The sequence below is a fragment of the Mobula hypostoma genome, chromosome 4, assembly GCF_963921235.1.
Source record: "Mobula hypostoma chromosome 4, sMobHyp1.1, whole genome shotgun sequence".
Lineage (NCBI taxonomy): Eukaryota > Metazoa > Chordata > Chondrichthyes > Myliobatiformes > Myliobatidae > Mobula > Mobula hypostoma.
In genome coordinates, this window is record NC_086100.1 from 81,731,567 (window position 1) to 81,750,176 (window position 18,610).

Genomic DNA, 18,610 nt, shown 5'->3' on the forward strand with positions numbered 1-18,610 from the left:
AGACGGAGGAATTGCGAGAAGGGATGGCATTTTTTGCAAGAGACAGGGTGAGAAGAGGAATAGTCCAGGTAGCTGTGAGAGTCCGTAGGCTTATAGTACACATCAGTAGATAAGCTGTCTCCACAGATAGAGACAGAAAGATCAAGAAAGGGGAGGGAGGTGTCGGAAATGGACCAGGTAAACTTGAGGGCAGGGTGAAAGTTGGAAGCAAAGTTAATGAAGTCAACGAGCTCAGCATGCGTGCAGGGAGCAGCGCCAATGCAGTCGTCGATGCAGCGAAGGAAAAGTGGGGGATAAGTACCAGTATAGGCTTGGAACATAGATTGTTCCACAAAGCCAACGAAAAGGCAGGCATAGCTGGGACCCATGCAGGTGCCCATGGCTACACCTTCAGCTTGGAGGAAATGGTAGGAGCCAAAGGAGAAATTATTAAGAGTAATTGACTTAAGTTGTATTAAACACCCCAAACAGTTTGAAGAATTTAAATACTTGCTTATGTTTCTCTCGTACTTCTTGGCTAGACCCCACCAAACTATCCAATGTAACAATATTGCTTCCCGGAGTCTGATTTCTCTCCCACTCATATACCGTACATTCCAATAACATGTGAGACAGGCTCTGGAAGTTGACACTGTCTACATCCACCTGAAGTATGTTTATCTAGTCTAAACAATGTGGCTTTTAAACCAGTATGGCCAAGTCTAAGCAGGATAACTATAACTTCCTCCCTTCTGGGCCCTCCTCTTCTCCAAAGTGAAGTAACCTTTTTCTGAATTCCATATAAATGTCTCCCCTTCAATTCTGTGTCCCACAGTACCTGCCATATTGAGAGAACATGGTCCTTAATTAAAATTTTTCCTCCCCCTTACTTAGTAGAATGTCAACACCAACAGCACTGACCTTCGTTGATTGTTTAGTTGGCCTACCAATTACTTCATTTCCTTCCACCCCTACATGAGCTGCACTTCACAAAAAGCAGACACACACTTATAAAAATTGCAGCCGTGATAACATTTATCTATCTTCCAACTCAACATCTGGATGACTATTGGACACACCCACCTTACAACTATACAAAACACAGAAGGAATCAGAACAGTTAAGCTGCACATCCTCTATCCAAGAAGTACTGCCATCATTTCCATAACATAAACTGTAAGTTTATTAGATAACCTTTTTCTAATTGACACTTGAAATTCTGGGACATTGACTGCTGCGCCGTGTTATGAGACACTGTGTCTTTTAGAGCCATCTGTAAAGACTGGAACCATTCCAAAATATTGAAGATGCAAATATAGAGTCACCGTTACCTCTTCAGATACACAACAGAAACGTTCTGGAGCCTCTCCCAAAAAGACAAATCTACCCTAGGTAAGGGAAATAGTCGGGGAGGAGTTATGGATAATGCCACACTAGGAACATAGGTCACATTAGATAGAGCCATGTTCTCTGCCTGATCGTTTCCTTACCACCCAAAACTGCAAACATGCGATCTTGATGCTCCCAACCATCTTTCAATATTTTGTTAGTTGGATGATCATCTTCATGACCACTGAGGTGTACCCAATAATTCATAGCATCTGCAATCTTTGCAAATACAATGGCATCTGGCCCATTTCCAACTGCAAAGGAGAAACAGGAGAAGACCTAACAGTACCACAACACAGATGTCAAGCCTGGGCTTGAATAACATCCAGCAATTTCAAAAGTGAGGGGGCAGCAGACTCATATGCAATACAGTCACAGTCTAAGACTGCTCTAATCAATGTGCAGTTCAAAGTAATCACAGATACCTTATTAGCCCCACAACCATATCCCACCAAACACCGAAGCCTTACATCTCCCAAATATTTCATTGACATGGTGCTTCCGTGTAAGTTTAACATCCATCCACATACCAAGGAACTTAATCACTGTGACACCTGTTCCAATGTCTGTCCATATAGTCTAAGATCAAGAATGGGACTATTAAACCACTTACTAAGACAAATAACCTGAGTTTTTGCAAATGAATACTTAAATCTCCACTGCTTACTCAATTTCTCCCCTTCTTGTACAGCAGACTGAAACTTTTCATTATAAAATTTGGCTTCCTGCCCCTTTTCCATACAGCCCCACCATCAGCACACAAGGACTTGGAAATGTCAGAATCAACTACAGAAAAAATATCATTTATCATTTTAAGAGGATGGGACTAGAAGCACTTCCTTGTGGAGTACCATTACCTATTGAATAAACCTTACAATCCTCCTTACCTACCCTGACCTGTATGGTCCTCTGAAACAAAAAATCTTTAACCCAATTATACATTCATCCACCAATCTCAAGACTCTCCAGTTTTATCAACAGTTCCTCCTTCCAAAGCATATTGGAAGCTTTCTCAATATTAAGAAAGATTGCCACCAAAGCCTCCTTCTTAACCTGTGCCTTTCTAATATTAGTTTCCAGACACAGAGAGTCTGAAGTTATCCTACCATTATGAAAGCCATGTTAATATGTTGACGGTAATCTTCTACATTCCAGTTAAAATACTAACCTATCAGACACCATCCTCTCTATAAGCTTACACATATTTGAAGTCAAAGAAATTGGCCTGTAATTCGCAGGATATGCTTGTACTTTGCCTGGATTCAGGACTGGAATTGCCATTGCTAACTTCCACACTGATAGAAGGCATCCAGCAGTCCAACTTTGAATGAACAAATCGACAACCAATTGGAGCTTGCTATCCAACATATGGGAAAACATATAACAAAGCCCATTTTTTCCTGGTGACATATGTTTAATCCTGGAGAGTATTTGTTTGAGTTCAGATAATGAAAACTCAATATCAAGCACTGAATCAATGCACTGCCTATCTTCATTAAACCCAGGATTATTGTCAAGAAATGCCCCCCTATTTTGCTTAGCTTCTTCACTCAGTTCTTCAGAACTGTACACTTTTAAAAAGCTTCAGCCAAAAATTCTGCCTTTTCCAAATCTGTTACAGCTCTTTTCTCCCCCAGAACATAAGACTAAAAGGTATCTACTCTGTCTCACACCTCCCATCTTCCGATTCATACCCTACACGTAGCCTACTGGGATCTACCTCCCAATAATGAGTCAGAGTCACAGAAAAAGTACAGCTCAGAAAGAGGCCCTTTGGCCCATCTAGTCCATGCCGAGCCATTTAAGCTGCCTACTCCCATCACCCTCCATATACTTACCATTCACGTGCCTATTCAAACTTCTCTTAAATGTTGATATCAAGATTGCATGCACCACTTATGCTGGCAGCTTGTTTCATACTCTCATGACCCTCTCATGAGTGAAGAAGTTTCATATTCCCATTAAACTATCACCCTTAACCCATGACCTTTAGTTGTAGTTCCATCCAACCTCAGTGGCAAAAATACAGCTACAATATTTCCTCCAAAGCTCTCTTCTCGCACACTTAACAATTTTCCTAACCGGACCCCTGCCCTTTTATACAGAACCCAATATTCCATAGAATAAAACTAAGTTCCTTAAAGGCCTTGTTTCTAGCCTTCACTGCCTGAGTATAGATATTTGTCCACTAAGGCACAACCTTTCTCCTGCCATGACCAGCTACTTTACGAATTGTGACTGCAGGCTATTTGATACAGGACATTACTAAAAGACTTTTTTTCAGTCGTAGCAAGCAGCTGAGAAGAAGGGAGTGAAGAAATCCGGTGGAAAAAGTCTTTTTTTTAAAACACTGCTCGGGGAGAAGGGTCTGCACTGCGCAGCTGCGTGATGTAGCGCGCCAAAGTTGAAAAAGAGAAATTTTCAACTGTTCTTGTTTCAGTCGAAGCAAGCAGCTGAGAAGAAGGGAGTGAAGAAATCGGGTAGAAAAAGTCTTTTTTTTTAAACACTTCCCAGGGAGAAGGGTCTGCACTGCGCAGGCGTGTGACGTAGCGCGCCAAGGTTTAAAAGCAGACCACCATATACAGCGGCCATCGTCGGAGTGGACTGAGTCAGAGTGGGATGGCTTTGGCTCAACGGGCTTTGGTGAGAACAGGCAGAGGCCAGGGTAGGTTCCGATAAGTTTTTTGTTCAGATTGTTTAGAGTAGAGAGAATGCCAGGCAGGATGTTGGAATGCTCCTCTTGCAGGATGTGGGAAGTCAGGGAGCCCTCTGGTTTCCCTGACAACGACACCTGCAAGAAGTGCATCCAGTTGCAGCTCCTAACAAACTGCATTAGGGAACTGGAGCAGGAGCTGGATGACCTGCAGATCATTTGGGAGAATGAGGAAATTATAGATAGTAGTGACAGGGAGGTAGTTACGCCAAAGGAGCAGAGGACAGGAAATTGGGTCACTGTCAGGCGAGGGAAGAGGAAAGGGCAGGCAGAGCAGGGTTCCCCGTGGCCATTCCCCTCAACAACAAGTATACCGCATTGGATACTGTTGGGGGAGATGACTTACCTGGGACAAGCTGTAGTAGCCAGATCTCTGGCACTGAGTCTGGTTCTGCAGTGCAGAAGGGAGGGTGGAAAAAGAGCAGAGCGGTAGTGATAGGGGACTCAATAGTTAAGGTGCAGATAGGAGGCTCTGTGGTCATGACAGAGAATCCAGGATGGTTTGTTGCCTCCCGGGTGCCAGGGTCAAGGATGTCTCTGGTCGCATGCATGACATCATTCTGAAGTGGGAGGGTGACCAGCCAGATGTCGTGGTGCACATTGGTACCAATGACATAGCAAGGAAGAGTGAGGAGGTCCTGGAGAGTGAGTATAGAGAGCTTGGTAGGAAGTTGAAGAGCAGGACCTCAAGGGTGGTAATCTCAGGATTGCTACCTGTGCTACATGCCAGTGAGGGTAGGAATAGGATGCTCTGGAGGATGAACAAGTGGCTGAGGAACTGGTGTAGAGGGCAGGGTTTCAGATTTCAGGATCATTGGGACCTCTTCTGGGGCAGGTGGGACCTGTACAAGACAGACGGGTTACACTTGAACTACAGGGGGACCAATATCATTTCAGGGAGGTTTGTTAGTGCTGTTGGGGAAGCTTTAAACTAGATTTGCAGGGGGATGGGAACCAGAGTGCCAGAGCTGACAGTGTGGCTGGGGTGAAAATAAATGATGTTAAAAGTTCAAGCAAATCCGCTGATAGAAAGGTTGTGAGTAGTGGTAAAAATCTTCTGAGGTGTATATATTTCAATGCTAGGAGTATTGCGGGGAAGGCAGATGAGTTGAGGGCGTGGATTGACACGTGGAATTATGACGTTATAGCAGTTAGTGAAACTTGGCTACAGGAGGGGCAGGACTGGCAGCTTAATATTCCAGGGTTCCGATGTTTCGGATGTGATCGAGGCAGAGGAATGAAAGGTGGGGGAGTAGCATTGCTTGATAGGGAAAATATTACAGCAGTGCTCAGGCAGGACAGATTAGAGGGCTTGTCTACTGAGTCCTTATGGGTGGAGCTGAGAAACAGGAAAGGTATGGCCACATTAGTGGGATTGTATTACAGACCACCCAATAGTCAACGAGAATTGGTAGAGCAAATCTGCAGAGAGATAGCAGGCAACTGCAGGAAACATAAAGTTGTGGTGGTAGGAGATTTTAATTTTCCATATATTGATTGGGACTCCCATACTGTTAGGGGTCTAGATGGCTTAGAGTTTGTAAAATTTGTTCAGGAAAGTTTTCTAAATCAACATATAGAGGGAACAACTAGAGGGGATATAATATTGGATCTCCTGTTAGGAAACGAGTTAGGACAAGTGACGGAAGTCTGTGTAGGGGAGCACTTTGGTTCCAGTGATCATAACACCATTAGTTTCAACTTGATCATGGACAAGGATAGATCTGGTCCTAAGGTTGAGGACTGCAAGAATGCCAAATTTGAAGAAATGAGAAAGGATCTAAAAAGCGTGGGTTGGGACAGGTTGTTCTCTGGCAAAGATGTGATTGGTAGGTGGGAAGCCTTCAAAGGAGAAATTTTGAGAGTGCAGAGTTTGTATGTTCCTGTCAGGATTAAAGGCAAAGTGAATAGGAATAAGGAACCTTGGTTCTCAAAGGATATTGCAACTCTGATAAAGAAGAAGAGGGAGTTGTATGACATGTATAGGAAAGAGGGAGTAAATAAGGTGCTTGAGGAGTATAAGAAGTGCAAGAAAATACTTAAGAAAGAAATCAGGAGGGCTAAAAGAAGACATGAGATTGCCTTGGCAGTCAAAGTGAAGGATAATCCAAAGAGCTTTTACAGGTATATTAAGAGCAAAAGGATTGTAAGGGATAAAATTGGTCCTCTTGAAGATCAGAGTGGTCGGCTATGTGCGGAACCAAAGGAAATGGGGGAGATCTTAAATAGGTTTTTTGCGTCTGCATTTACTAAGAAAACTGGCATGAAGTCTATGGAATTAAGGGAAACAAGTAGTGGGATCATGGAAACTGTACAGATTGAAAAGGAGGAGGTGCTTGCTGTCTTGAGGAAAATTAAAGTGGATAAATCCCCAGGACCTGACAGGGTGTTCCCTCGGACCTTGAAGGAGACTAGTGTTGAAATTGCAGGGGCCCTGGCAGAAGTTTTAAAAATGTCGCTGTCTACAGGTGAGGTGCTGGAGGATTGGAGAGTGGCTCATGTTGTTCCGTTGTTTAAAAAAAGGATTGAAAAGTAATCCGGGAAATTATAGGCTGGTAAGTTTAATGTCGGTAGTAGGTAAGTTATTGGAAGGAGTACTAAGAGACAGAATGTACAAGCATTTGGATAGACAGGGACTTATTAGGGAGAGTCAACATGGCTTTGTGCATGGTAGGTCATGTTTGACCAATCTATTGGAGTTTTTCGAGGAGGTTACCAGGAAAGTGGATGAAGGGAAGGCAGTGGATATTGTCTACATGGACTTCAGTAAGGCCTTTGACAAGGTCCCGCATGGGAGGTTAGTTAGGAAAATTCAGGCGCTAGGTATACATAGAGAGGTAGTAAATTGGATTAGACATTGGCTCAATGGAAGAAGCCAAAGAGTGGTAGTAGAGAATTGCTTCTCAGAGTGGAGGCCTGTGACTAGTGGTGTGCCACAGGGATCAGTGCTGGGTCCATTGTTATTTGTCATCTATATCAATGATCTGGATGATAATGTGGTAAATTGGATCAGCAAATTTGCTGATGATACAAAGATTGAAGGTGTAGTAGACAGTGAGGAAGTTTTTCAGAGCCTGCAGAGGGACTTGGTCCAGCTGGAAAAATGGGCTGAAAAATGGCAGATGGAGTTTAATACAGACGAGTGTGAGGTATTGCATATTGGAAGGACAAACCAAGGTAGAACGTACAGGGTTAATGGTAAGGCACTGAGGAGTGCAGTGGAACAGAGGGATCTGGGAATACAGATACAAAATTCCATAAAAGTGGCATCACAGGTAGGTAGGGTCGTAAAGAGAGCTTTTGGTACATTGGCCTTTATTAATCAAAGTATTGAGTATAAGAGCTGGAATGTTATGATGAGGTTGTATAAGGCATTGGTGAGGCCGAATCTGGAGTATTGTGTTCAGTTTTGGTCACCAAATTACAGGAAGGATATAAATAAGGTTGAAAGAGTGCAGGGAAGGTTTACAAGGATGTTGCCGGGACTTGAGAAACTCAATTACAGAGAAAGGTTGAATAGGTTAGGACTTTATTCCCTGGAGCGTAGAAGAATGAGGGGAGATTTGATAGAGGTATATAAAATTACGATGGGTATAGATAGAGTGAATGCAAGTAGGCTTTTTCCACTGAGGCAAGGGGAGAAAAAAACCAGAGGACATGGGTTAAGGGTGAAGGGGGAAAAGTTTAAGGGGAACATCAGGGGGGGCTTCTTCACACAGAGATTGGTGGGAGTATGGAATGAGCTGCCAGACGAGGTGGTAAATGCGGGTTCTTTTTTAACATTTAAGAATAAATAGGACAGATACATGGATGGGAGGTGTATGGAGGGATATGGTCCGTGTGCAGGTCAGTGGGACTAGGCAGCAAATGGTTCGGCACAGCCAATGGCCAATAGGCCTGTTTCTGTGCTGTAGTTTTTCTATGGTTTTCTACTATACTGCAACTTCTCACACAATTTCTCCAATGAATGCTATTCTACACACCTGAAGTTCCATCTAAGAGCAGAGGAGCTCAGAGTCCTATACAGTTCCACACCCACCATACACTTGATGAAGAAATGATCACTCTCTAACACGTTCTGCTCATAAATATCCCACTCTGCAATACCTGCAGTAGTATCAGATACTAATACAAGATCAATAGTAGATACTGAGCTTTGCGGAATATCAAATCTAGATCCTCTACCATCATTAAGACACACCTAACAATGACCATCCAAAAATCCTCCAGCACTAAACCATTGACATTCATTCTACTGCTACCCTACAATGTACTGTGTGCAGTAAAATCACCACACCAAACTAATCTGAGACCTATGATCCCCCCACCACAACAGTCTCCTATACTTCAGAGATTAATTTATCACAGGGATTATAAAAATCAATTACCTTGCTTATCCCATATTTCAACCACTACAAACTCAAGATTCGCCTTCTTGCCTTACCCTATACCCTATCCCATATTTGATAAAAATAGCTACCACCCTCAGCACCCAAATCCTGTTCCCTCCATACTACATCATATCCCTGGAAAGCCAATTCCAACTGAGGTTTAAGCAAAGTCTCTTGAAGACCTATAACTTCTGGGATAGAAGGCATATCCTCCAGAAACATTTTAAGTTGCTGCCCATTAGCAAACTCCTGGCATTCAACTGTAAAATAGTAAGTACCATTAAGTAAGGGTCTGTAAAGTGAGAGTACCACCCTGTAACACCTCACTTGCTATGTCTAATGACAATCTTGCAAAACCAAAATATTTATCTGCAGCCATCAAAATAATTTTTGTTTTCTGTGTTCAACTCTTAGGTTGAGGTACACACTTGACTACATCAGCCATAAAGCCCACAAATCTTACCTTATTCACCATCAAAGTTTCATTAGTAATAAATGAGTGAGCTGGACAAACAATTTCTTGTTGGACAAGGGCTCTGGGTACAAACCTGTCACCTTTGTCAACTTCCTTGACCTTCTGCAGGGCTTCAGCATATGGCATACCAGATTTCAATCTCACCTTCTGAACTTCGATCACTCTTTTTTAAACGAACTGCACACCCTGGCTATGCAGCACTATGTTCTCCACAGCAATAGCAACATTTCAACTTAACACCATTACCACAGGCTTCATAGTCATGTTCACCACCACACCTACTGTAGCATTCCTTCCCAGGGCACACAGCAGCTATGTGTCCAAATTTACAACAATTTTAACATCGAGCCCCAGAACTCATAAAACCTAAAGACACTATTCAGCAATGAAGAACCATCAAATTTAATCATAACTGAGAGACTATCTTTATGTATTTCATCCTGAATCTTTTTTTAACCTTTTCCGCCCCTTTCAAATTCTCCTTTATCTGGTCCATGAAACATATAGAGGGACTCCTGATATGACTCTACTCACCCACTGTCTTTCCATAAACAGTGACGCAAGTACATTCCTACCACCAACAGATTTCAAAGCCAAACCTCTATCCTTTCATGTATCATCATTGCATATCACCAGCAACATTCCACCTCGAAGCGGACAAGCACCAACTGTATCCCTCAGTGTTTTAAGATCAGAAGTCAACTGAATTAGATTAAGAGAACGAGAAGGATCAGAGTCAAACTTCATCAATATCTTAAATTCCTGTTTCTTCTTCTTTCCAATATCACACCGTTCCTGGCCATCACTAAGTTTGCTCCCTGCTTCATGTTCCCGCTTTCTCCTATGACCTTTGACTTCCTGCCAAACATTATCCTCCTTTCTGTTTCCACCACCATTCTCCATCTCCCGTTCACTTCTTGGGTCACTATCACTTCCTACCATCTCCTCTCTAGGCACAGCACCAGAAGTTCATCTTTCCTCACAAAATCCATTTCAAATTGATAGGCACGTGGCCAGCGCCGCTCACTAAAATGGCCCGGGACAGAGCCGCCCCGATATGTCCAGACAGGGTGCTGAGCATAGGGCCACTGCTCCTCCGAGGGGTGGCTGCAGTGGGTGGGTCTGGAGGACAGGGAGTGGACGGGTTGTACAGGAAAGGGGTGGTGGCTGCGGTAGGCAAACCTGCCTAATCAAACAAGTGACTCCTGTTAGCTGGATGGAGACTGGAGGTGCCTGTCTGTGCAGGCCCGACAGGCAACTGCAGATTAGCCATGATTTATTGAATGGCTGGACAGGTTTAAAGTGCTAGGTGGCCTATTCCTGCATCTATTGTCTGTGTTCTTGTGTAGCGTGAATTGCTGTTTCAGTAGCTGGAAAAAGACGTTTGGTGACATAACTATTCTATGAGTCAATGACAGCAACAAAGCCATAATTACTGCATATCAGAAAAAATAATTTCATCTATGAAGTTGATTACTTGATTAAAAAAATGAGATTTATTTTTCAGACAAAGTACTTCATTTTATTGTAATTTGTTTAAATGTTATAGCTCCTACCTCAAGCCAAGTACATTTATTATCAAAGAATGTATAAATTATATAACGTTGAGATTTATTTGCTCACAGGTAGACACAAAGCAAGAAATGTAAAATAACCCAATTAAAGAAAAAAAAAGAATAAGAATAAAAATAAAAGATTAAACACTTCACAGAAGGCCAAGTCAAAGTGAAGGACGTTTGCTTCCTGTTTGATATCTGTGAGAAGTTTTCACTGTAGTTGGTAACTTGGCCTGCTTACTTATTTTAGTACGTTCTCCTTGGGTTATGAACATGTGTCTAATAAACACCCACTATGTACAAACAAGTATTTGGGTGACCCGAGGGATGGATACGGATAGATTTGCTGGCTACTGTAGGCATTTTCTGCCAGTTGAGAATGGGGAATTTCCACATGCCTTCTAACCACACCCATATGATCTGCAGCTTTCGGGGATGAGTGAATGAGGCCAACTGGTGGCCACTCTCCCTATGCACGTTTGCTCTCCCATCACAGCTATTTCTGTGATTCTCTCCAGTGCACCGGGTTGTGTTCATTTCAGGAACAGAATCCTGTCATAACCTGGGGACGGCCTGTAGTTCACAGGAGCTGGACATCATTGGCAACCCTGGCATTTACTGTCTACCTCAAATTGTCCCTGAACTGTGCAGGCAGTTAAGAGTACCCAAGTTTGGTGGATCTAGGGTCATATAGATGCTGGACTGGGGAGGGAGTCCAGAATATGAGGGTACTGGATGACTGTTTTACAAAACTGAAGTAATTTTGATATTATATTTACCTAGACTTGCTCTTTTGAATTCAACGTTCAAGGCATATTTATTACCAAAATATCTATATTTTATACAACCTTGAAAATCGTCTCCTTCAAAGAAACCCAATAGAATCCATTAAAAACAAAAGGAGAATGTCAAACACCCAGTGAGCAGAGAGAGGAAAAAAACAAATCATGCAAACAATAAGAGCAAGCAAACAGCTTTCAGAACTGAAGTTCCCAAAGGCGACGTCACTGCAGCTGATCCAGAAGTCCACTAGTTGCAGGCCACAGTCCAAATGTCCTTGAATTGAATATTCTAGCTGTCATGATGGGATTCAAACCTATTTTACTGGGTCAAATAGCCAGCAACTTGATCACTGCGACACCAGATCCCTGCAAGGTAGCATCACTTACGCTCGGTCACCTAAAGCTGCATTTGGACTAAAAGCAACAGCAAGTAAATTGAAATCTGTACCATGAAGATCATTCTGTCTTTATGTGTACCATCACACTTGCTAGACAAAGGGAACTCTTGATCCCCCTATGGACATCATTGTCGTCCATGCACTTCATTTGTCTAGCTGCGTTGCACTTTCTCTATAGCTCTAACAGTATATTCTGCATTGTTTTCTTTTTACAACCTCAGTCTAATTATGTATGGTGTGGTCAGTGTGGACGGCATGAAAAACAAAAGCTTTTCACTGTATCTCAGCGCATACCTAATAATAAAAACAACAGTGATTTCCTCAACCACAGGACTGGCAATACTCATGTTTTAGTACCATATCCAAAATTGCCAGTATTGCTTGGTTTAGTGCAGTTCTTCTCTTTTTGACTTAAAAGGCAATGGGTTCCAAACCCAGTCCATACAATTCAGCATATGATCTAGGAAAATGTACATACAACACTGAGAGAGTGGTGTACCATCAGAGCCACGTGTCTAGAACGTAAAAAGGTTACACTCTCACAATATAATGTATTTGGGAATAAGATTCTTTGAAATTGAAGGAATTTGCTCTGGTTTGAGGTAGGATCACTTCTCTCTGGAAATATGACCAGATTAGTCATTTTCTGTTTGATACGCAAATAAGAATGGCACTTCTGAAAAAGAATTGTTTAGAAATGGTGACAGGAGAAATTCTGCATGACTGATTATCATTGGCATAGAGCAAGGATTCCAAACCTTTTTTATGCAAAGAATCCTGACCATTAACTGAGTGGTTCGTGGACCCCAAGTTGGGAACTCTTGGCACAGAGTTATGTTGATGATAAGGATAAAAATTGAGTGTGTGTTAGCATTCAGGTTGTTTTGTGTCTTTATAGATCAAAACTAAAGATGCACTCTCCACTTACAATTTATACTGCTGCTTTATGGACATTCACTATGGATTGTAGCTCAATGAGATTTTTATTATTTCACAGTTAACATTTCTGCTATTTATATTACCACTATTACATAGAAACATAGAAACATAGAAAATAGGTGCAGGAGTAGGCCATTCGGCCCTTCGAGCCTGCACCGCCATTTATTATGATCATGGCTGATCATCCAACTCAGAACCCCGCCCCAGCCTTCCCTCCATACCCCCTGACCCCTGTAGCCACAAGGGCCATATCTAACTCCCTCTTAAACATAGCCAATGAACTGGCCTCAACAGTTTCCTGTGGCAGAGAATTCCACAGATTCACCACTCTCTGTGTGAAGAAGTTTTTCCTAATCTCGGTCCTAAAAGGCTTCCCCTCTATCCTCAAACTGTGACCCCTCGTTCTGGACTTCCCCAACATCGGGAACAATCTTCCTGCATCTAGCCTGTCCAACCCCTTTAGGATCTTATACGTTTCAATCAGATCCCCCATCAATCTTCTAAATTCCAACGAGTACAAGCCCAGTTCATCCAGTCTTTCTTCATATGAAAGTCCTGCCATCCCAGGAATCAATACCATGAGACAACTACCATAACATAAAACTCAGTGACAGAGAAAACAAACAGAGCGTAGTTAGCTGCACTACTTCCACACCAAATATCTTATTACAAAAAGACACCAAAGAGACAAGGTATATTTATTATCAAAGTATGTATGCAGTATACAACCCAGAGATTCATCTTTCCATAGGCAGCCACAAAACAAAGAAACAAAGAATGGAACCCATTCAAAGAAACATATCAAACCCCAAAGTCTTTAAAAAAAAAGACCAAATCATGCAAACAGCAAAAAAAGAGCAAAAATCACAGAATATAGAACACCAACTCACAAATCATCGAACCAGTCCAGAGGCTATTTTCAATTTCACCAGCTCATTTGCCTGGCCAGGTCACCTTGTTACCAAAGAACCCAACTGTATTCCATTCACTTCAATGGGTACAGAACGTCAGACAGCTACTGAAATTAGCCTATTCTCGAACTCCTCTTGCTAATCTTTGAGTAATTACCACCATCAACCATCTCATACTGACACAATAGGCATCTGCTACAGACCAAAATTCATTTGGCAGCCAATTCTCTTCATCCACAGTCAGATTCCAGACACAACAATAGACAGTTTGTGCATAAATTTATCTCTAAGAAAGAAAATAACACCAGAAAAATGTTTTAAATTCTCAATACATTTTTGCCATACTTTAATACCAGAAGTAGAAAACACCAAACTCCAAAAATATCAGATGTGAAGTAACTCATGCGACACTATTATTAGCAACAATCAAAATGACATTCAAAGGTCACCGAGACATTTACACTATTCAAAGCAATCAATAAATATGCATTTGCTTTTGTCTAATCTCAATTTGCCGGAGTCACTTGTCATTTGCACCTAATATACTGAATCCAAGTTTCTCCAATCTCTCCCCATGCCCTTTTATCATATAGAGTCTCCAGTGGCCATTGTAAAAGTGATCCAGTGTAGGAGAGGCTTTGGCAAGGAAGTACTTGTCAGACAAGATTTTTTTTTTAATTTTCTTGTTAATCCATGACTTTTGACAGTGTGTGTAAAATGGTAGTCAGGGCAGTGGAATGCTCCTCTTGCGAGATGTGGGAGGCCAGGGAACCTTACCACCTCCCTGATGATGTCCCTGAGGAGTGTTTGTGAGAAGTGCTCCCCGCTGCAGCTCCTGACACACTAGGTGAAGGAACTGGAGCTGCAGATGGATATACTCAGGATCATCCAGGATTCTGAAGATATCATAAATAAGACCGTTAGTAAGGTGGTGACACCTCTGGTGAATGCTAGAGAGAGATGGGTGATCGCCTCACTAAAATTCTTATTTTAGTGAACTGAGCAGAATGGGCAGGACTTCCCTGTTGCCATCCCCCTTACCGCTAAGTATATCCCTTTGGATACTATTTGGAAGAGGGGTACATTCAGAGGCTATTAACAGTAGCTGGGTCAGTGGCACCATGTCGACTCCAAGGCAAAGGAAGGAAGGATGAAGCCAGGAAGAGAAATAGTGAAAAGCAATTCGATTGTAAGGGGAACAGACACACATTTTTGTAGCTGCAATGAGACTCCAGGGTGGCATGTTGCCTCTATAGCACCAGGGTCAAGAACGTCCAGGTTATTCTGAGAGTGAAGGGTGAGCAGACAGAGTTCATGGTCCATTTTGGTACCAATGACATTGGCAAGAGCAGGGATGAGGTCCTGCAAAGGGATTTTAGGAAGCTAGGAAGGAAGTTACAAAACGGGACTTCCAGGGTCATAATGTCAAGATTGCTACCCATGCTATGTGCTGGTGGGGTGAAAAATAGGTACACAGTGCAGTTCAGTATGTGGCTAAGGATCTGGTGCATGAGCTGGGGTACCATATTTATGGATCATTGGGTCTCTTCCAGGGCAGATGGTTTGCATCTGAACTGGAGGAGAATCAATATCTTCACTGAAAGGTTTCCTAGTGCCACTTGAGATGGTTTTAAGTATAGTAGCAGGGGGATGAGAATCACAACAGTAGGGCAATAGGTGAGGGCAAGAAAGATGGTATAACAAGTAAGACTGAAAGGGACATCAGCAAGGAACAAGCTAATAAACATGGTAGGTCTGGAGGGTGTTTTATTGTTCTGATTTTTGTGATATCAAACATTTGCCTGTCAGTCTCTTTCCAGACATTCTTTATACCAGCATCAAAGTGAATTGCAGAATATACACTCTCTTAGATACTTGTGTAGAATGGTGTAGGTAATCTTGCAAGCATGATCGGGAACTGTGTTTGAGAAGATATTGAAACAAAATTACAGGACAATACTGAGTTAACCAACCCACAGTTTCTCCGAGCACATTTTTTGCAGTAGGAATGTGGCATTATTGAATGTCAGTGTCAGAAATACAGTAAATCAACAAGCATTCACCTGGAGAAGGCAATAGATTTTTACACCTCTGGGAGAAGAAGGTTCATGGCAAGTGAACAAAAAACCTCTTCCTGCCAGTTGATTTAATTTACAAAATGAATGATGAAATGGGTTCTGAAGAAGATCTCCCAGCTGACTACTTTCATCTGGAACTTATGTCAATATTGGTCCAATATATTGTATGAATTGATAAGATTTTACTCAATATTTGGCAAGCAAAGTGTTAACATTACTGGCAGATTTAACCTGTCAGTAATTTTGAGATATTATTCTGGAAGTACTATTGGAAAAAATGTTTGGTCTTCATGTAGGATGCTAGACTATTACAACCTTCTGTATCTACCCCCAGAGTTTGCACAGACAATACTCTGCTTAATTTTGTAAGCTCAATACCTCATTGATGGCCAGCTGCTCTCCGCCTCCTCCTTGGTGCCCATATCGGTGGTTTCCGCTCCGATAATCCTCGTACAAATCCTCCTCACTTCCAGCTTCATCAGCAAAAACACTCTTCTCTAGTGCACCATCGGTGATGACTGCAATGTGAATAAGAACAGAAAGATGTGTATGCTTGTCCTCAACAGATACATCTTGAATTTCAAAGTTCAAAGTAAATTTTAGTATCAAAGTACATACAAGTTACCATATATAACCCTGAGATATATATACCAAATATATAGAACAATAACTATAACAGAGTTTTGATAGATTGCTCATATGTTTTTTAAGGAGTTCTTTTAAAGATTACCTTTTCATTCATTTCAGTGGAGGGGAGTTTAGGCAGGCTCGCTTGACAATCTGCAATTGCTTGAACCTCCAAACATTACTAACAAAAAGTAACCTCCAGATATCGCAACATAAGACGATAAGACGTAGGAGCAGAATTAGGCAATTTGGCCCATCAAGTCTGCTCTGCCATTCCATTGTGTGAGAGATTTACTATCCCTCTCAACTCCATTCTCCTGCCTTCTCCCTGTAACCTTCGATGCCCTGACTAATCAAGAACCTATCAACCTTCACTCTAATCATACTCAATAACTGGACCTCCACAGCGATCTGTAGCAATCAATTCTACATATTCACTACCCTCTGGCTAAAGAAATTCCTTAGCTCTATTCTAAATGGATGTACCTCCATTCTGAGTCTGTGCCCTCTGGTCCTAGGCTTATCCACTACAGGAAAAATCCTCTTCACATCAACTCTACCTAGGGCTTTCAATATTCGATAGATTTCAATTAGATCTCACTTTATTCTTCTAAACTCCAGTGAATACATGCCCAGAGCCATCAAAAACTGCTCATATGTTAACCCTTTCATTCCTGGAATCATTCCCGTGAACCTACTCTGGACCCTTTCCAATGCCAGCACATCTTTTATGAGATATGGGGCCCAAAACTGCTCACAATACTTCAAGTGCAGTCTGACAAATGCCTCATAAAGCCTCTGTATTACATCCTTGCTCCTATATTCTTGTCCTCTCAAAATGAATGCTAATACTGCATTTGCCTTCCTCACCACCTGCAAGTTAACCTTTAAGGAATCCTGAACAAGGACTCCCAAGTCCTTTTGTACCTTTGACTTTTGAATTTTCTGTCCATACAAAAAATAGTCTATGCCTTTATTCTTACTACCAAAGTGCAGGACCGTACACTTCCCTACACTATATTCCATCTGCTACTTCTTTGCACATTTCTCCCAATCTGTTTGGATTCTTCTACAGTCTCCCTGCTTCTTCAACACTACCAGCCCCTGCACCTATCTTTGTATCATCAGCAAACTTGGGCACAAAGCTATCAATTCCATCATCACTTAAACACACAAACACACTGACATATAATGTAAAAATAAGTGGTCCCAATAGCAATCTTTGCAGAACACCACTAGTCACCAACAACCAAGAATAACCTCCCTTTGCCTCCTGCCAGTCAGCCAGTCCTCTATCCATGTTAGTATCTTTCCTGTAATATCATGTTCATTTGCAATTTCAACTTTTCTGATTTTGTATCTTGAGTCTCTACAATTGCTCAGCAAAATATTATAATTCATAGATAAAGAACTGTTATGCTGCTATTTGGCTCATCCCTGCTATGTCAGGACATCCAGGTCATGTCATGTAGTAGGTGGCCATAATTAAATTAACTTTAAAAGCAAATTCAATGTGCTGTCATTACTTCATCAGCAAACCTAGCTATAGACGAAGGTAAATTTCCAAGGAATTATTTTTTTGCTGAATTTTTTGCTTGGTTGACTACATCAATAGGAAAGGGAACATTAAAACTAGGGTAATCATGTTTTCAACTCGATTTTCTGGTTTGCATGCCAATTGTAACTCTTTTGTTTGTTTAACTAGTAATTCCATAAGACCATAGGACTAAGAGCAGAATTAGGCCATTCAGTCCATCAAGTCTGCTCCACCATTCCATCCTGGCCGATCCCGGATCCTACTCAACCCCATACACCTGCCTTCTCGCCATATCCTTCAATGCCCTGACTGATCAGGAAACGATCAACTTCCACCTTAAATAAACCCATGGATTTAGCCTCCACTGCAATCTATGGCAGAGCATTCCACAGATTCACTACTCTCTCTGGCTCAAAGAATTCCTCTTTATCTCTGTTCTAAAAGGTTGCCCCTCAATTTTGAGTCTGTGCTTTCTAGTTCTGAATACCACAACCATAGTAAACATCCTGTCCACATCCAGCCTTTCAACATTTGGTAGGTTTCAATGAGATCCCTCTGTATTCTTCTAAAAGTTCCAATGAACTCTTGAAGAAAACAAAAAAAACACAAATATTTGGTTTTGCTAAGGGCACTTAAGGAGAAGTAAAGATGATGAATTGTGGATATTCTGAAACCAATATGTTATTTGAAGTTCAGGAAGACATGTCCCATCTGGGTTCCCAAATGACGATATGACAACACTTTGCCTACATCAGAGAAAAAAAGTTCTGGAGCTAAGCCACTGGCTATGGTGAAATGCTGGAAAAAGATTTTAAATCTAGGACTTTGCTTTGGT

The 18,610-nt window shown here is 41.8% G+C and overlaps 1 protein-coding gene across 1 annotated transcript in view; it reads right to left on the reverse strand.

Annotated features, from left to right (window-relative positions):
• Positions 1-18,610, reverse strand: part of LOC134345421 (uncharacterized) — a 518,220-nt gene that overhangs the window by 77,364 nt on the left and 422,246 nt on the right. The window contains 1 exon segment of the mRNA XM_063046052.1: positions 15,990-16,129. Coding sequence (XP_062902122.1) covers positions 15,990-16,129 — 140 coding nt within the window.